At 45.7% G+C, this 17,581-nt stretch overlaps 3 protein-coding genes and 1 non-coding gene across 4 annotated transcripts; all 4 read right to left on the minus strand.

Moving 5' to 3' along the window:
• Window positions 1-3,477: 3,477 nt before the first annotated feature.
• LOC119296426 (transcription factor bHLH140-like) lies at window positions 3,478-7,040 on the minus strand. The gene is made up of 6 exons (XM_037574822.1): window positions 6,871-7,040; window positions 6,627-6,772; window positions 5,294-6,249; window positions 4,371-5,070; window positions 4,116-4,286; window positions 3,478-4,011 (listed from the first exon to the last, which is right to left on the minus strand). The coding sequence occupies exons 1-6, from the start codon at window positions 6,926-6,928 to the stop codon at window positions 3,676-3,678; spliced, it is 2,367 nt and encodes a 788-aa protein (XP_037430719.1). The 5' UTR covers window positions 6,929-7,040; the 3' UTR covers window positions 3,478-3,675.
• A 110-nt stretch (window positions 7,041-7,150) lies between these two features.
• TRNAH-GUG lies at window positions 7,151-7,222 on the minus strand. The gene has a single exon. It is a non-coding gene; the product is annotated as a tRNA-His (tRNA).
• Window positions 7,223-7,247: 25 nt separating this feature from the next.
• Window positions 7,248-8,545, minus strand: LOC119296428. Its single transcript, XM_037574823.1, has 2 exons — window positions 8,393-8,545; window positions 7,248-8,065 (listed from the first exon to the last, which is right to left on the minus strand). The coding sequence occupies exons 1-2, from the start codon at window positions 8,441-8,443 to the stop codon at window positions 7,415-7,417; spliced, it is 702 nt and encodes a 233-aa protein (XP_037430720.1). The 5' UTR covers window positions 8,444-8,545; the 3' UTR covers window positions 7,248-7,414.
• A 163-nt stretch (window positions 8,546-8,708) lies between these two features.
• Window positions 8,709-12,746, minus strand: LOC119290615 (dnaJ protein ERDJ3A-like). Its single transcript, XM_037569228.1, has 7 exons — window positions 12,481-12,746; window positions 12,049-12,104; window positions 11,873-11,946; window positions 10,566-11,089; window positions 10,139-10,480; window positions 9,443-9,802; window positions 8,709-9,213 (listed from the first exon to the last, which is right to left on the minus strand). Exons 1-7 carry the CDS (start codon window positions 12,571-12,573, stop codon window positions 9,031-9,033), a joined length of 1,632 nt encoding a protein of 543 aa, XP_037425125.1. The 5' UTR covers window positions 12,574-12,746; the 3' UTR covers window positions 8,709-9,030.
• Between the last annotated feature and the right edge of the window lie 4,835 nt (window positions 12,747-17,581).

Raw genomic sequence — 17,581 nt, forward strand, 5'->3', positions numbered from 1 at the left:
GGCACAACAAGATGTTCGGATGCCGTTATGACAAAATGTCGTTAAAAATAGCAGGTAAGCACCAAATGACTCCGCATGATGTATTTAAGTAATACGTCTATGTGTATGGGTATGGTGCATGTTATAAAAGAGAGGCATGACGGCAGAACCTGTTGGGGCCGGAAGGTGGTTGGTTGTGCGCGGGTCCGGAGGAATATCCGGATTGTGTTCAGGTGGGGTGGACATCCCCCCTGTATGCGTCCGAGCTGATTCCAAGCCGCCGGTCCAGTTGTGCGCGAGGGTGAACCTGCAAATAGTGCTTAAGAGGCATGTGTGAGCATTGGCTGGGCCATGGATGTGGTCCGTCCAGCATATGCTGAAGGGTCTATATGAGCTATTATTAGGTTGGGGTATCCTGAAGTAGTTCGGACTCCCTTGTCGGTGTCCGGGAGTTCGGCTGTCGAATCTAAGTTTGATTGAGAAAAAACCGTGACTCGCTGCTTCAGTGATGAACGTAGCCGAATATTCTTCGGCGCCGAGGCGAAGCTTGGTCTTGGCCACATTTGTGACTTCGTCACGTGGGTCTTGGGTGGTAATGTGTCAAGTCGTAGTGTATCCTGGCGGTGCTGAGTAGCTCCTGCCTAGGGGTGTTAGACCGCAAGTGGGTATGACACTTTTGGCTATCCGGAGACTAGCTCCTGGGTGGCGGGGCCTGGATGGCCATCACGCCTATTTATGATACTCTATAATGAGTTATTTGGTCGGTACGATCCTCGAGTTTCTGGCCCCTGGACTTGATGATCCGGGCTTCTTCATGCTTCTTCCGGTGCCGGCCTGCCGATTTGTTTAAAGACCCAGCATTCTCTATTAGTATGATTGGCTGCTGCTCCTGGGGTACCATGGATTTGACACGGTCGGTCAAGTACGCGGTTCAAGCTGGAGGGGCCCGGATTAAGATGTTGAAGTCTCTTCTCCCTCTCAACGGTTTGAGGGCTACGGGCTTCTGTGTTGATTGCCGTTCCCCGGGCGCCATTCTTTGTCTTGGGACGCTTATATTTGTTACACCAAGGTTTGTAGACTCCGTTTCTGTCCGCTGATGCGTCTGGGGTACTTTTTATGTTGTTGTTTGGTATGTAACGCTGGTCTTGTGCACAACCCCTTGCCATAGTGTGTTGTCGGCCGGGTGTAGGCCGGCGTTTGATTTTCAGTGCCGCCTCCTCGAATTGAGGTAGTAACATGAGCTTTTGGTGGTATTTTGTTCGATACGTGAGTCCGTATTCTTCGGCTGCCCGGGCCTTAGCCCGTTTGTCTGTGAGCAGATCTTGGTCCGCTTGGAGCTGCTGCTGCTCTTTCTTCTTCATGCTTCTTGCAGTGGCTATAAGCCTGCGCTTGAAGCCCTCCTGCTCTATGCGATCCTCTGGTACGCCGAATTCGTCGTCACCGAGGCTCACCTCGTATTCGGAGGGAGGCATATAATTATCGTCCTCCAAGTATCCGTCCGTCGCCTGTTCGTCTGGGCTAGCCAGCCCGTGTTCCTGTTCAGATTGCTCGAAGGTGGGTTGATCAGGATCGTACTCCTCTTCGGCACCATCTGGATTTTCTCCTCCAGTGCCGGTATTGTTGTGGCGAGGCTTGGAGCGGCGCCGATGACGCCTGTATTTTGCTTTCTTCCCCGAGGGGTTATCTTCCGTTGCCTCATCGCCATTGTTTTCTTTGGGAGTATCCACCATGTATATGTCATATGAAGAGGTGGCAGTCCAGCGCCCTATGGGCGGTGGTTCCTGTTCTTCTCCTGCATCGTCGTCTATACCGTCGATGTCTTTAGAGTCGAAGTTAAGCACGTCGGTCAAGTCATCGACCGTGGCTATTAAGTGGGTAGTGGGTGGGAAGCGAATTTCTTCGTCGCCAGCTTCCCACTCGAGCCGGACATAGTTCGGCCAGGAGTCTCCTGACAGAGAGAGAGACTTTAAAGAATCTAGCACGTCTCCGAAGGGTGAGTGCTGAAAGATATCCACGGCGGTAAACTCCATGACTGGAGCCCGGTTAGATTCAACGGGTACGAGTGCGCGCGGTCCGGAACACACTGCCGGAGATGAGTCCGGGGGTCCGGAGACACAGATCCTTTTAGGAGAGGAGTCTGTGTTCGGCTCCAACGCCGAGGAGTGCGCGGCCTCCGGGGCGGGGTCCATCCACCCGTCCTTGGAAGGCACGACCCGATGTGGAGCGAGGTCCGGAGCGGTAGCAGGTGCGATGTTTCGAATACTGTCCGACTGCCGATCTAGGTCGGGCATGTCGTGATTGTTCGGCGCTCCTGACACAAGTCTGAATCCGTCGAAGATCAAGTCTCCGCGGATGTCGGTGGTGTAGTTTAGGTTTCCAAACCTGACCTGGTGGCCGGGGGCGTAGCTATCGATCTGCTCCAGATGGCCAAGCGAATTGGCCCGCAGTGCAAAGCCGCCGAACACGAAGATCTGTCCGGGAAGAAAAGTCTCACCCCAGACATCGTGGTTGAAGGTTGGAGAAGCCATCTAACCTTGTAGCGACGACACAGAGGAACTCTCAATGAAAGCACCAATGTCGGTGTCAAAACCGGCGGATCTCGGGTAGGGGGTCCCGAACTATGCGTCTAAGGCTAATGGCAACAGGAGACTGGGGGCACGATGTTTTACCCAAGTTCGGGCCCTCTCGATGGAGGTAATACCCTACTTCCTGCTTGATTGATCTTGATGATATGAGTATTACAAGAGTTGATCTACCACGAGATCAGAGAGGCTAAACCCTAGAAGCTAGCCTATGGTATGATTGTTGATGATGATCGTGAGTCCTACGGACTAAACCCTCCGGTTTATATAGACACCGGGGGGGGGCTAGGGTTACACAGAGTCGGTTTACAGAGGAGGAGATCTACATCCGGATCGCCAAGCTTGCCTTCCACGCCAAGGAGAGTCCCATCCGGACACGGGACGAAGTCTTCTGTCTTGTATCTTCATAGTCCAACAGTCCGGCCAAAGTATATAGTCCGGCAGTCCGGATACCCCCTTATCCAGGACTCCCTCAACGACCAGCCGGCCACCTGGCTGCCACTTGTCGCGCCACCTGGCTGCTACTTGTCGCGTTGTGATAGGCCGGGGACCAAATCATCACATCCAATGCAAATTGGGGTAGGGTGAAGTTGCATTTTGCAAATTTGAAACTAAATCATCACATTCCATGCAAGTTGGGTTGAAACTATATCATCACATTTCATGCAAGTTGGGGTACCTGACTGAACTGTCTGGTTCTTTTGAACTGAACCTACATGATCATATCTTCCTACGTTCTTCCTGGCTTGCAGGTTTCACCTTGTTTTCTTTTGACTTAGCACAACTTTATATATACGCTTCCTGGTACACAAATGAATCTATTTGTGTAAGCGGCTCCAACGCGCCACTATGTCATTCCATATTACTTTCCCACGCAGGCTATCCCTAACAATGTTCGTGAGTAGGTCAACCCAAAGGTCTGAAGACATGGCTATATAGCAAACCATATCGAGTGCAAAATGGGACATCAACATTTACAAAAAGCTCAGCTGACTGCGGAATAAGTTTGCGCAAGTAACATCGCCATACAAAATAAACCTCGATCTGGCCCATCCTTCTAAAAGCACGAAACGTAAAATGTGCTTACAAGGATAGTGCTGCTATCTTCTACGCTCTAACTGCAGCCCGTGCGCCCCGTCGAAACTGACAACAGCTTGTCCTTCTTCAGAAGATGGGAGGGGAAGGGGGACTTGCAGGCCCCGATGTGGGATTTGAGCTTGGGAATATTTGGGTGGGCGCTCCTGCATCTGTGGCACCTTAGCTCCATTGCGAGAAGCTTCTCATCAGGGTTGATAGTCGCAGATCCATGCTGGTCAACGTCGTCCATGACATCAACAGAATCAAGGAAAAATGCACTGGTGAAGGAGTTCCAGTGCTTCTTGTTTTTCAAGCTGGGTGAGTTGAAATCCTGGCTTATGACATGGAGGTGCAACTGCCGCATGGACGGAACCTGCAGAAACCAAGACAGATAAGATCGCTCTTGCTCATGCCATCCATCACAAAGTTTAGAGACCAGTTGGAAATAAATAGTTAAACACTGGGTTATAGCAGTACCGAATGATATCCAAGCCTGAACGTCAGAGATGCGTCTTCCTCTAGGAACTTATGTGCCCACTTCAGCCCAGCTGAATGCAAACTCCTAAGCAGTGGTAAGTGCACTTTCTTGACATCTGCTAGAGAATCAAGACCATCTGTCCTAGATATCACCAACACATGCCTTTTGGCCTGCATATATAAACAGCTTAGCTGAGATGTCAAGAAGAGCACTAGGAATGAAGGAGAAAGGGTATATATTTAAGTTCAGAATACCTTGGGATAGAGGTCCTTCAGAACAACAAATTCATCAGATATCTCAAGGATAGAATCCGCGTTCTTATATTTTTCTGGGTGCATGGCAACCTCATAAAGGGATTGTGCCCAGGATCCCCAAGTCTTGTTGGTGACCCCACCATTCTTCTTGTTGTCTTCCTCTCTTGCTTGGTTTGGAGCATCAGATGAACCCATGGAGTTATCATGATAACTTAGTGTGTTGGTCCCTTTGCGCTCATGGTGTTGACTTGAAGTCAAAATAGATGGAAGCAACTTACACTTTTTGGTCCTTTCAGAATCATCGATGCCCTCTCGCTTCGTTTTTGAATCATTAGGTGAAATCACTCCAGATGCTGACTTCCTTGATGAAGTTTCATCATTCTGCTTCCCTGGGTAGCTCCGAGCAATGGATGCAAAGTTCTCAAAAACTGAATTATATGCCTCACGAAGAACGTTACACCCTTTGGTATAGTCATTCTTCAGACAATCTGGACGCATTGGGTTCATATTTGGTCCGAGCACATGTATGACATGGGTCACCCCTTCCTGTTGATGCAGAGGGGAAGTTGATGGAAGTGGAACAGCAACAGAGTTACCAGGTCTCAACGTGTCAGCACATTCCTTGGTTGCATGCTGTAAAGCTTCTCCAGCAGCATTAAATATAGCTGCATTAACCCCTCCACCTCCAGGTTTTAACCTCCTGCATGAAACACTTACAGATATTATCTCGAGGGCCATGATAGAGGAGGGTCCTAACAATTTTTGCTTGCGATAGACAAAAACAAAAGGTCCAGTTTGACTCCCAACAAGGATAAAGCAGGATTCAAGTACTCAACATATACTTACAAAAAATAACCTGAAAGTATATCTGCATTTGATAGGACCTGCACATCGTAAGAATTGAAAGTGACAAAAATAATTACCAGTTGGCAGCATTAGCAATGACGTTGCATTGAAGACCTCCTTTGGAGTGCAACTGAGTGATGTCTCCCACAAATGTGAAAAATCTGCTGGAGTCAAAGCTCTTCTTAGCAGCCTTGTCCTTGACTAATGACAATATTCTTGATTTTTGGCTCAAGTCAACAAGAACTAGTCTTACATTATCATGCTTCTGCACGAAATCAGTAGCTGCATCTACTATAACCTCAGATGCTTTCTCAAGATCGAACTGGAAGTCGGCAGTAGAAATCGATGGAAATGCCAGAGTGCACAAACTGGTGTCAGAAGAAACCCTTTCCTTACTTTGTTCTCCTTTTTCCTTCAGGTTATCCAACTTCTTTTCTACTTGCATTGAACAGGCGCCACCAGCTTCAAGGTTCTCCTGTTTCAACGTTGTATTTTGCTGCCCTGTCTTTCTTTCACTTGATGTAACCATAGTTCCACTGGACTTGTTGACGCTAGAAGTATCTGCCTTCTTGAGAAATTTCATTATACCAGTTTGTACGGGCCCTTTGCTCTTCTGACCAAATACTCCTGAAGCAAGACTATGTGAAGGCCCTAAAGCACTATACATGTCAACTGCCTTCTTAATGTCATCGTCATCCGTACAGAACGTGATCCGACTGAAACCTTCAGTCAGCAAGGGTGCCTGTTTGTTCTTCAACATGCGGTTCACAACCATGGCAGCCATTCCGCCCTGCACATTTCCTTCGTGGCTAGTCCGGCTAACTGAGCGTGAGATGCAAACCTTTGCAGGAAGATCCAAGAAAACAGCATGCACATCCGCTTGTACCGTGCAGCCAAGCTTCACAAAATCAGAGCGCTGCTCTCGTTCCAAGTTGCATCGGTCAATGAGAACACTCTTTCCCTCCTTCAAAGCGACCGCTGCGGCCTTCAAGCACTGTATTTTGGTTCCAGCTTTGCCCTTTCCAATTGTATCCTAGAAAACAATAAAGACCCACACAGAATCCTGTCACAATTGCTGTAGTTTTGGTCGACGACATGGTTATTAACATTCAAGCCAAGTAAAAATTGCACTGCCTGAATCACCCAACTTACTCATGGAATAAGATTTCGGTGTTTTAACTTTGAGATGTTATCCGGTGCTACCATGAGACTGAAACTACGGTTTCAAAGTAGTGATCCATTAAAAAATTATGCAAAATATAGGCAATTTCAAAGCCCAATCAGATGAGCCCGCATTAGGCATTACGGAATGCTTGTCTAGAGACATCAAATTCACAACTGAGACGGAAAGCAATGGCACCAACGCTGAGCAAATTATCACGTAGAGAGAATGGAGCGCGTGGGGCGCACCTGGCAGACGCGGGCCCATGGGCGGCCAGCAGCGGCGGCACCGGCCATGACGGCCTCGGCGAACGTGGACTTGCCGCTGCCCGGGGGGCCGACGAGAATCACCACCACCTGCTTCCCGGCGTCCTCCCTCGTGTCCGCGTCCGCGCCTGCACGGAATGGTTAGAGACAGCGGCGCGCTAGGGTTTTAGCGTCGACGGGTGGCACTGGTTCGATCGATTAGACGAGGAAAAGGGGCAAAAATCACCTGGGGCTGCAACGGAAGTCGATGGAGCGGCAGGGGAACCGCCTTCGCCGGGATCCATTCCCGCAGAAACTCCAAAGGAGAGGGACCGGGGGCCTCTCGCCGGCGGCTAATCGGCTATGGCGGAAGTGGGGGGAGAAGAGGGGATGGGTGGGGGCCGACGTGCAAACGGTCTGGGGTCTGGCTGTCAGCGCCTCCATAAGAGCTAAGCTAATCAGAGCCGTTAATCGTTCAGCGTTATGTAAAAGAAGGATTGGAAAAGCAAAAATAAAAAATAGTGAGGTGTGGCTGCTGGGATTCGAGCCCAGGTCTCCACGGCCACAACGTGGAATTCTCACCACTAAACTACAGCCACTTAGATGTTCAGGGGTACACAGAAATGTTACTTAACATCTATGAAACGTTTTCTATAATACTCCAGCAAAATCGTTGGGTTTAATTCTTACAAATCACGGTGTATTCCTGTGCTCAAAATCTGCCTCATCATTACGATAGACGGCATTATTTTTACAGAACCACGCAGAGAAAGCCAAACAGGCTTGATTAATCAGTACTCGTTGAAATGTATGGCGCCGAGCTTCCACACGAGGTACGTGGTCCCGAACATGACGGTGGTGATGATCCCGAAGGACGCGGCGACGATGAGCACGTCCGTGCCCACGGGCAGCGCCGCCAGCCAGTCGAACGTCCACCCGTCCTTGGGCATGCCGCGCTTGGTGTCGTCCAGCAGGTTGCTCGGCGCCTCCGGCAGCCCCGACCGCTTCCGCCCGCCCTTCTTCCCGCCGTCCGTCTCCCGCAGCGCGTCCAGCACCCGGCTCCCGAACTCCGGCTTGGACGATGAAGAGCCCTTCTTGTCCGCCGGCGACGCCCCGCCCCCTGGCTCCGCATACTTGCCCAGCACGCGCGCCGCGCGCAGCCGCTCCCGCGCCGTCAGCGGCACCCGCTTCGGCGGTTCGCCCGGCTGCGGCTGCTGGCCGTTGCCGGACGCCACCGGGTTCACGCCAGCGCTGATGGTTGTACTTTCCTGCGCCTCCGCCGGCGCCGCCCGGTCGTTGTCCGTGGTCGCGCAGGGTCTTGCGTGCTTGAGCTCATTCTGAGGCCTTTGCGGGGCGGCAGCGGTTCCTATCTTGTGGAAAGCATGCCTGGAGCAGAAGGCGAGCTGGGTGTAGGACGGGGAAGATCTGGAGATGCCTCCTAGCTGTTGTACATACACATCCGGTTGCGCCAAGAACCAAAGATTCAGTTAGCTAATTATCTCATTTCGCCAACAATTTTTGCTGTGATTCTAGATAGTCCAACAACTAGCTGGGAACTTGTCAAGATAATTCAAGATACGAACTGAACTGAGCAGCAGAATTTCAATCTTTTCGTGCACTAAACTCGTTACAACAAGAGGCATGGCCGGCATAACTTTGGCTATAATTTAAAAAAAAAATTGAAGCAGAGAATTCAAACGACGACACGATTCCTAGCAGCTTGAGGAGTGAAAAAGGATGGGGAGGAAGAAGATGAAGCGGGAGCTTACTTTGGCAGTGGCAGTCTTGGAGGGAGAGGAACCGAGGCTGGTGGCAGCCATCTTCTTCTCACCTGCTCGGCCACTGCATTTTGTGCTCTAGGCCAGAAGAGATAGAATTTGTGAGGCCATCCCGTAGGGGACGACTGCTTACATCAGGCAGCTTGTTGGGCCGGGCCGATTTGTTGGTGCTAACGGTACGCTGTAGTAGTATTGTAGTGAACACGGTCCACACCTATGGCCACAGGAAGTTCTCAAAAAATAAAAAAACTATGGCCACAGGATGTTGTACTGAACTACTGACAAAGCCAGAGAAATTTCCCTAAAATAAAGAAGCCAGAGAACTATGCACATGTATACATAGTAACATGTCAGTATGTATTCCCGTAACCCAGTCCACAAATCTGAGTCGACAGTTTACATTTTACTCTCTTGATTGATTCAACTATGTACAGGCCCTCTCAGATCACACACTACATCCCCTAAAGACTAAATTACTTGCAACCATTTCGAGAAAACAATGCTTGCGAGTTGCAACCCTAGCCTTCTTCTACCTAAGAACTGGATTCTCTCCAGTTGCCGACAACTGCACATCTCCATTCAGGACGGAAACCACAAACCTTTCAGCTTCTTCCATTGACACCTCACCCTTATACACAGCGAACCCTCCCCCGGCGAGGCTTGTACGCGATAAGGAGCTTATGGGACGACTTGTATCCGGACTTGTCGAACGAGGACAGGAACGCAGATTGTTTGTTGCCGTCCAACAAGGCGTAGGTGATTGCGTTTCCAGAGTTGTAGCTCTGACCCCTGATCAGAGTCTTCTGAGATATCTGGATGCAGAAAACACAAGGCGACAAGACATGCGTTAGAAGCTACTCCCTCCGTTCGGAATTACTTGTCGTGAAAATGGATGTATCTAGAACTAAAATATGTCTAGATACATCCATTTCTGCGACAAGTAATTCCGAACAGAGGGAGTAGATAATGTGGCTAGGCAGGAAGAACAAGCAGTTTGATGCTTCCGCATATCGTCAAATTGGCTTTAAGGGGGAAACAAACCTCAGACAGGATGCTCTCCAGCTTTTCCTTGGCTTTGTTGGACTTGAAAACACCAATGATGCATACTGGAGCCTTCTCTCCACAGGTTTCCTCGAAATTTGAGGCGGTGAGGAGAGGGATTTTGTTTTCCTTCGGTTCACTTGCCTTGGCAGGTTTCTTAGCCTGTTCCGATGCTAGCTTCTTGTTCTTCTTCTCAAAACTTTCTAGCAGAGTCTTCAATTCCTTGATACCAGATTGGAGATCTTTCACTGAAATACCATCCTTCAGAAGTTGCACCTCACCGTTAACCGTTCGACCAACAAGCGCTGGAACATTCTTCACGCCAAGGCGTTTGAGCAGTGGAAGGGAAACATCCTGAACCTTAACAAGGAAAACAAAAAGTTCATAGTAAATTAATACTCCTGGTCCTTAATTGTTAAGTAATTGTTAGCTGGCATGGCTAATCTAGCAAATGTTACTGTAAGATCAAAGATACAACACAGCTATCACTGGCCTCTTTCGGTGCAAGAAATCTCTGTCATGCCTCAATGTAGAATTAATCCCTATAACCATTGCTTAAAAAAACAGACTATCTATAAAGCACGATGCCAGTACAGCAAGTTATGTACCAAGCCTACACACGAAAAGCGGATGACCAGCGCCAGTGCTGACCTAATTTTCTCAAGCAAAGAAGTGATGACAAGGTACAATTCTTACCTCTGCATCATAGAATATCAAACGACTGTGGAACATCCCACTGACTGCTCGCCACATCGCTGGTGTATCCTTCTTTGTTGACAGCAAAAGCACTTCAGGAAGGTTTGGCAAGGCATTGGAAGGGAAATTGAATTGGGTAATGTCAACCCGTCTGGAGAGTCTCGGCAGGTGTTCTTGACAGAATGTCTTCAGGCTCTTAGCATCACTATCTCCAGAGTACTCATGCAAAGACCCTTTCTCTGCAGTGCTGTACGAATAAATGAAGAGACGAGCGGATTTTCCTACTGAAACCCCGTTTTTCTTGCAAAGGGCCTTTTCATTATCACAATTTACCTTGCCAGCCTGCATCAACAGAATCACTGTATAAACTTTTCTTGCTCTATGTTAACTGCGAAGGACCAGCATTACATAAATTTAATCAGCTTACCCTCACTGCACCATCCAACGAACGAGCCACATCCTCCAGAACACTTTCAAGCACAAATTGACCTTTTGCTTGTTGTGTATAGAATAGCAGAAGCCAAGTTATTCCTTGGTCAGCTATTTCTTTGTTGAATGTTTGCATCGTAACCTCCTGAATGGTGACAGGGTTTTTATGCTGACTGGAAGTTCTCGCGCTGGGTCTACCAGAACCAGCAAATCCACCATGCTGGCTACCACCCATTGATCCACCAGCAAACATGTTGGAGAAAACATCACCAAGATCAAAGCCAAACGGATTTCCTCCGCCAGCCCCAGGGTTGCCACCAAACGAGAAGGAGAATGTTTTTGAATTTCCCTGACCACCCATTGTCTGCCATCCATCACCGGATGAGAAATAGGTAGTCCTGGGGCCACCACCAGTGAAGTCATGGCTCCCAAAATTTCCAGCACCCATACCTGGGTTACCCTTCTCATCACCGTAGAGATCATAGTTTTTCCTCTTCTCTTCATCTGACAAAATTTCATGCGCTGCAAACGTGACACGAATGCACATTAGAAAATTCAGAGTCACAGTAAAGGATGCACTCATAGTTCGATTTATCGCCTCTTCTTAACCACAGAACGAAAAACAATTCACTAACAGGAGTTACAGAATCCTTGGTGGACTGATAAATCAATTGCAAAGAGAGCAAAGGTAAATAAACACAGACAAGAACATGAATTGCTGCAAAATTTCGTACACCCTGAAAAGATCAAGGGGCAACATGCATCACTGTCTAAACCATCTCCTGGAGATCTGGCTTGTAAACTACCAGGATGATGGAGTTGGAGTCTGTTGGCTTTGTGGGTTATTGGTAGTTTAGCCGAAATAGCCCCTTGTGATCTTTTGGGGTTGATGGGTGTATCTCATCTTGCTCCTTTAGGTCATGTGTCGTCGTTTTCTATTTTTGTTTAGTTCTAATAGCTGTAACTAAGACAATGTGGTTTCTCTTAATAGAAATTAGAGAGAGAGCTCTGTGTATGGAAAAAAAAACATGCATCACTCAAAGTGTGCCTGGAGATAACTGAAATAAGCCTGCCACGGGTAAGAGTTAACGCATTTCAAACCCAAGAAAAATCAACGCAGGGTCTTTAACCAACATGAAAATATGGAGAAGGAAGAATCGAAATTCTATATTTGGTGGAAGCTTGATTGGTGTCAATGAACTATCTCTTCAAATAAACAGTCAGTATGTCCAAAATGCCAAATGAACCGAGGCATTAATATTTAATACCAGTATTTTCTATTACAGACATAGTTGGGCGTCTTACCATTATTTATCTCTTCAAATTTCTGCTGTGCACCCTTCTCTTTATTCTTGTCAGGATGATATTTTAGCGAAAGCCTGTGTACACCAGAAAATAGAAATAAAAATTGGATGCTAAACTATCACGGTTAAAACAAAATCATAATATGTTTTCCTATAATCGAAAAACTGAGAACATACTTGTGAAAAGCTTTCTTAATATCCCTTTGGCTGGCATTCTTGTCAACCCCAAGAACCTGCAACCAGAAAAAGAAGGGATGATGTTAAGATATACCAATAGTGTGTTAACAACACCTTCTTAACACCTTGATGTTAAGAGGGGATGTCAGAGTTCATAAGCATCTGGACGCCTATTAGGTGCAAAACTTCTCAAATGGAAGCACACTTTTATCACTGTCAGTCCCTCTACATCTGGTAACGCCAACTGATTAACAAAATTAAGGCCCACCATGGCACACTATCGGGTTCTAGCCTCTGAATTGCTCTAGAAAACCACTCATACACATCGCTTCAGCTCATGGTGCGTTTAGTTTACATTGAATTTATCAACAGCCCGGAATCACATTAGCCATACAGCCCCAAATCACGCGAAAAATTTCCGTAATCACTCACCTTGTAGGGATCCAAGGTTTTGGCCGCGACATGCAGGGCGATCGAACTCAGGACGAGAGAGGCGACGAGGAGAGATCGGATTGGGATTCCCATCGCGCACTGCTTCGATTCGGGTTTCGCTTCTCGGCGCTGAGCTTTCTGCGCTAGGATTATCGGTCAGGTTCGCTTCTTTAGGGATTCCTCGGGTTGAATTTTGGTTCGCTTTGGAGGGAAGCGGAGGAGGAAAGAGAGTTGTAGCCATCGGGGAGTGCCGCCGATTATGGAGAAGAGGGGGTCGAGAACTCGAGATGTTTCGCGACCAAGTCCACGTGGCGCGCGGAGGCGTCCTCCAGCGAATTCGACCAATGGGGTGACAGCTTTCGATCCCGTGTGCGTGGCGATCCAGTGTTAGACACGAACCAAGTGCCACGTAGGAGTAGGATGGAGAGCTTCTTAGACGTTTTTTTTAAGATATACTAACGGTTGGAAATATTAGCACATTTTTACGAACCAACCTGTCGTTGGATGGTTAGAGAGACCGTGGTATCCCAACCCATCAGGGTTCAACTCCTGGTGCTCGCATTATTCCTGAATTTATTTCAGGATTTTCGGTGATGTGCTTTCAGTGGGGGGAGACGTTTCCGTCAACGACGAGGCGCCTACGGTGACTTCGTAAATTTCAAGATGACATCTCGGCTCAGTTTCTCGGAGGTGCTCATATGGATAGGGTGTGCGTGTGTGCATTCATAGGAATGAGTGTATGCACATATGTATGATGTTCAGAGAAAAAGAAATATTAGCACATTTACGACTAATCTAATCCACGAGTATACAGTAAACATGACAAATACGGTATGCATCTCATACCGATACCTAAGCATGTGAGCACGTACAGTATATAGAACCGAAACATCTATGAACATCATATATATGGCCAGCACATGAACGAGCAGATAGGGGATGAACAAGTCATACCATCCAGTTGGCAAGGCCAACGCGGCGGCTGATACGTCTTCATCGTATCTATAATTTTTGATTGTTTCATGCCAATATTATACAACTTTTATATATTTTTTGGCTACATTTTATATGATTTATTTGGACTAACATATTGATCCAGTGTCCACTGTCAGTTCATGTTTGTTGCATGTTTTTTGTTTCGCAGAAAATCCATATCAAACGAAGTCCAAATGCGATAAAAATTTACAGAGAATTATTTTGAAATATATGTGATTTTTGGGAGGTGGAATCAACGCAAACGGGGCCCACGGCCCCCAAGATACACTAGGGCGCGCCAGGGGGTGCCAGGCGCGCCCAGGTGTCTTATACCCTCCTCGTAAGGCGGTTGGGACCCTTCTTTTGGCGCAAGAAAGATAATTTATGAAAAAAATCGTGTAAAAATTTCAGCGCAATCGGAGTTACGAATCTTCGGGAATTTAAGAAACTGTGAAGGGCCAGATCTGGGAAACACGAAACAGAAGAGAACAAAGAGGGAGATCCAATCTCGGAGGGGCTCCCGCCCCTCCGCCGCCATGGAGGCCATGGACCAGAGGGGGAACTCTACTCCCATCTAGGGGGAGGCCAAGGAAGAAGGAGGAGGAGGGCTCTCTCCCCCTCTCTCCCGGTGGCGCCGGAGTACCGTCAGGGCAAGGATCGTGACAGTGATCTACATCAATAAACTTGCTACCGTCAACACCAACTCTCTCTACCTCTATGCAACGGTATAACACCCCTTTCCCCCACTATAATCTCTACTTAAACATGGTGCTCAACTCCATATATTATTTCTCAATGATCTATGATTATCCTACGATGTTTGAGTAGATCCATTTTGTCCTATGGGTTAATCGTGATCTTGGTTGGTATGATTGTATATTTTATTTATGGTGTTGTCCTACGATGTCCTCCATCCCGCGCAAACGTGAGGGATCCCCGTTGTAGGGTGTTGCAATACGTTCATAATTCGCTTATGGTGGGTTGCGAGAGTGGCAAAAGATTAAACCCGAGTAGGTGGGTTGTTGCGTATGAGACAAAGAGGACTTTATACTTAATGTTATGGTTGGGTTTCACGACCTTAATGATCTTTAGTAGTTGTGGATGCTTGCTAGGGGTCCAATCATAAGTGCATACGATCCAAATAGAGAAAGTATGTTAGCTCATGCCTCTTCCTCATATAAAATTGCAAGAATATCGATTGCCTAGGGACAAATGACTTTCTTGTTGACAAAAGCTATCCACTTTTATTACCTTGCAATTTATTCGTAGTTTTATTCTTGCAAAGTACTCGTAGTTTTATTCTTATAAAATATTTTCATACTTTTTTTAGGTAAAGCAAACGTCAAGTGTGCGTAGAGTTGTATCAGTGGTCGATAGAACTTGAGGAAATATTTGTTCTACCTTTAGATCCTCGTTGGGTTCGACGCTCTTATTTATCGAAGAAGGCTACAAACAATCCCCTATACTTGTGGGTTATCAAGACCTTTTTCTGGCGTCGTTGCCGGAGAGCAATAGCGTGGGGTGAATTTTCTCGTGTGTGCTTGTTTGCTTTATCACTATGTAGTTTTTATTTTCTGTTCTAAGGTTTTCTCTATCTTTAGTTATGGATATGGAACACGGAACACCAGAAAAATTAGTTGTACTTGCTACTCATGGAGATGGGGAACCTCCTAAAACCCTCGATGCTCGTTATGTGAAAAATATCATGCACTACTTTGATAATCCCGAGAAAACCCATTCAATATGATAATGGGAGACACGTTAGATCAACGTGAATACTTTAGGGATTATCGCTTGACACAAAAAGGGAAACTGTTATGGGACAAAATTGATATGTTGCATTGGTATGCTTGGAATTTATGTCAAGGATATGATTTTACTTCTTGCCCTAGGATGAATGATCCACACCTTACCTTTTCATGCAAATTTAATAATAATGAAACCTTAGCTTCTTATGCTAATGGTAGATATGATTACTATGATGTGGAACGAATAGAAGAATTTTTTGCTTTTAAGGGTGCTTACGAAATTGAATCTTTGTTTGAAAAGTATGAAGCTTTTCATGATGATGTTTATAGTACCGAAAATTTTGCTATACTTAAATATTGCTATGAGAATTATAAATACAATTCTGATATTGATGTGTTTATTCAGAAAGTCTCCGTTGTCCAAGAAGTGACTAATATTTTGCAGGAGTCTATGGAAGAAGGAATTGATGAAACTGTGAGCTCAATGGATGAAAAAGATGATGAGGAGAGCAAAGAACAAAGGGAGGAAGAGCGGATTAGCTACCCGTGCCCACCTTCTAATGAGAGTAACTCTTCCACTCATACATTGTTTAATTTTCCTTCGTTCTTACTGAAGGATGAATGCTATGATAATTGCTATGATCCCGTTGATTCTTTTGAAATATTCCTTTTTGATGAACTTGATGCTTATGGCCATGATGCCAATATGAATTATGCTTATGGAGATGAACTTGCTATAATTCCTTTATGTTAAGAATGAAATTGTTGCTATTGCACCCACACATGATAGTCCTATTATCTTTTTGAATTCTCCAAACTACACTATATCGGAGAAGTTTGCACTTATTAAGGATAATGTTGATGGGTTGCCTTTTACCGTTGCGCATGATAATTTTGATGAATGTAATATGCATGTGCTTGCTTCTCCTACTTGCAATTATTATGAGAGGGGAACTATATCTCCACCTCTCTATGTTTCCAACACGATAAAATTGCAAGAAACTGCTTATGCTACGTATTGGCCTTTACTTGATGTGCATGAATTGTTCTTTTATGACATGCCTATGCATAGGAAGAGAGTTAGACTTCGTCATTGCATGATATATATTTCTTTGTGCTCACTACTAAATGCCAAATCATTGCTAATTAAAATTGGCTTTGATATACCTTGGGATCTGGGTGGATTCATTACTTGAGCACTTTATGCCTAGCTTAATGGCTTTAAAGAAAGCGCTGCCAGGGAGAAAACCCGGAAGTTTTAGAGAGTCATTTTATTTCTGTTGAGTGCTTTTATAAAGTTTAAAAACAAAAAAAATATAGAAATAATGTGAGAGTGAGAGGGATGAGCATTGTGAAAGTGGGAGCTACCCTTGAACTTTGTTCATGCCCATGGAAACTTTGTGAATCTCGATTACAGAAACTTTTCAACAAAATTAATTATCCCCTTATAAAAATTCATTGTATTATAAAAATAATGTGCCAAGATTTGCCTTTAGGATGATTAGATTGCTTGTTGGTATGTGCGGTGCAGAAGCATAAACTTTGGCTGTAGCGCGTGAATTTTCATTTTTTTACTGGAACGTCAAAAGGTTCTGAAACATTTTGCACACTATTGCTATATAATTTTTTTATTTTGTTCTATTTTTTCAGAATTTTTGGAGTACCAGAAGTATGGTATATGTTCAGATTACTACATACTGTCCTGTTTAAGATAGATTCTGTTTTTGATGCACTGTTTTGCTTGTTTTGATGAAACTACCGATTCTATCGGTGGTATAAGCCATGGAAAAGTTATATTATAGTAGCTATAATGAAAAAACAAAATATTAATTGGTTTGCAATAGTACATAGAGTAGTGATTTTCTTTATTATACTAACGGATCTTACCGAGATTTCTGTTGAGCTTTGTGTGGATGAAGTGATCAAACATCGATGAGGTCTCGAATTGAGGAGAAGGAGGAGAGGTAAGAGCTCAAGCTTGGGGATGCCCAAGGCACCCCAAGTAAATATTCAAGGAGACTCAAGCATCTAAGCTTGGGGATGCCCCGAAGGCATCCCATCTTTCTTCAACAAGTATCGTTATGTTTTCGTTTTCGTTTCGGTCATGTGATATGTGCAAATCTTGGAGCGTCTTTTGTGCTTAGTTTTCATTTTTCCTTTATTCACCATGCTGGTATGAGATAGTCCATGGTTGATTTATAGAATGCTCATTGCACTTCACTTATATCTTTTGAGTATGGCTTTACAGAATGCTTCATGTGCTTCACTTATATCATTTGAAGTTTGGATTGCATGTTTATCTTCACAAAGAAAACCGTTGTTTGTAGAATGCTCTTCTGCTTCACTTATATTTGTTAGAGCATGGTCTTTTGTAGAAA

The sequence above is a fragment of the Triticum dicoccoides genome, chromosome 4B (assembly GCF_002162155.2).
Source record: "Triticum dicoccoides isolate Atlit2015 ecotype Zavitan chromosome 4B, WEW_v2.0, whole genome shotgun sequence".
Taxonomy (NCBI): Eukaryota; Viridiplantae; Streptophyta; class Magnoliopsida; order Poales; family Poaceae; genus Triticum; species Triticum dicoccoides.

Excerpts from the sequence above, each read along its gene's own strand:
- LOC119296426 (XM_037574822.1), bottom strand. The coding sequence starts at position 6,928 with ATGGATCCCGGCGAAGGCGGTTCCCCTGCCGCTCCATCGACTTCCGTT. Across the intron at positions 6,250-6,626 it reads CATGGGCCCGCGTCTGCCAG|GATACAATTGGAAAGGGCAA; the intron begins GTGCGCCCCACG and ends ATTGTTTTCTAG. Across the intron at positions 5,071-5,293 it reads ATTGCTAATGCTGCCAACTG|GAGGTTAAAACCTGGAGGTG; the intron begins GTAATTATTTTT and ends TGTTTCATGCAG.
- LOC119296428 (XM_037574823.1), bottom strand. The coding sequence starts at position 8,443 with ATGGCTGCCACCAGCCTCGGTTCCTCTCCCTCCAAGACTGCCACTGCC. Across the intron at positions 8,066-8,392 it reads CCAAGACTGCCACTGCCAAA|CTAGGAGGCATCTCCAGATC; the intron begins GTAAGCTCCCGC and ends TATGTACAACAG.
- LOC119290615 (XM_037569228.1), bottom strand. The coding sequence starts at position 12,573 with ATGGGAATCCCAATCCGATCTCTCCTCGTCGCCTCTCTCGTCCTGAGT. Across the intron at positions 12,105-12,480 it reads AAACCTTGGATCCCTACAAG|GTTCTTGGGGTTGACAAGAA; the intron begins GTGAGTGATTAC and ends TTCTGGTTGCAG. Across the intron at positions 11,947-12,048 it reads ATTAAGAAAGCTTTTCACAA|GCTTTCGCTAAAATATCATC; the intron begins GTATGTTCTCAG and ends TGGTGTACACAG.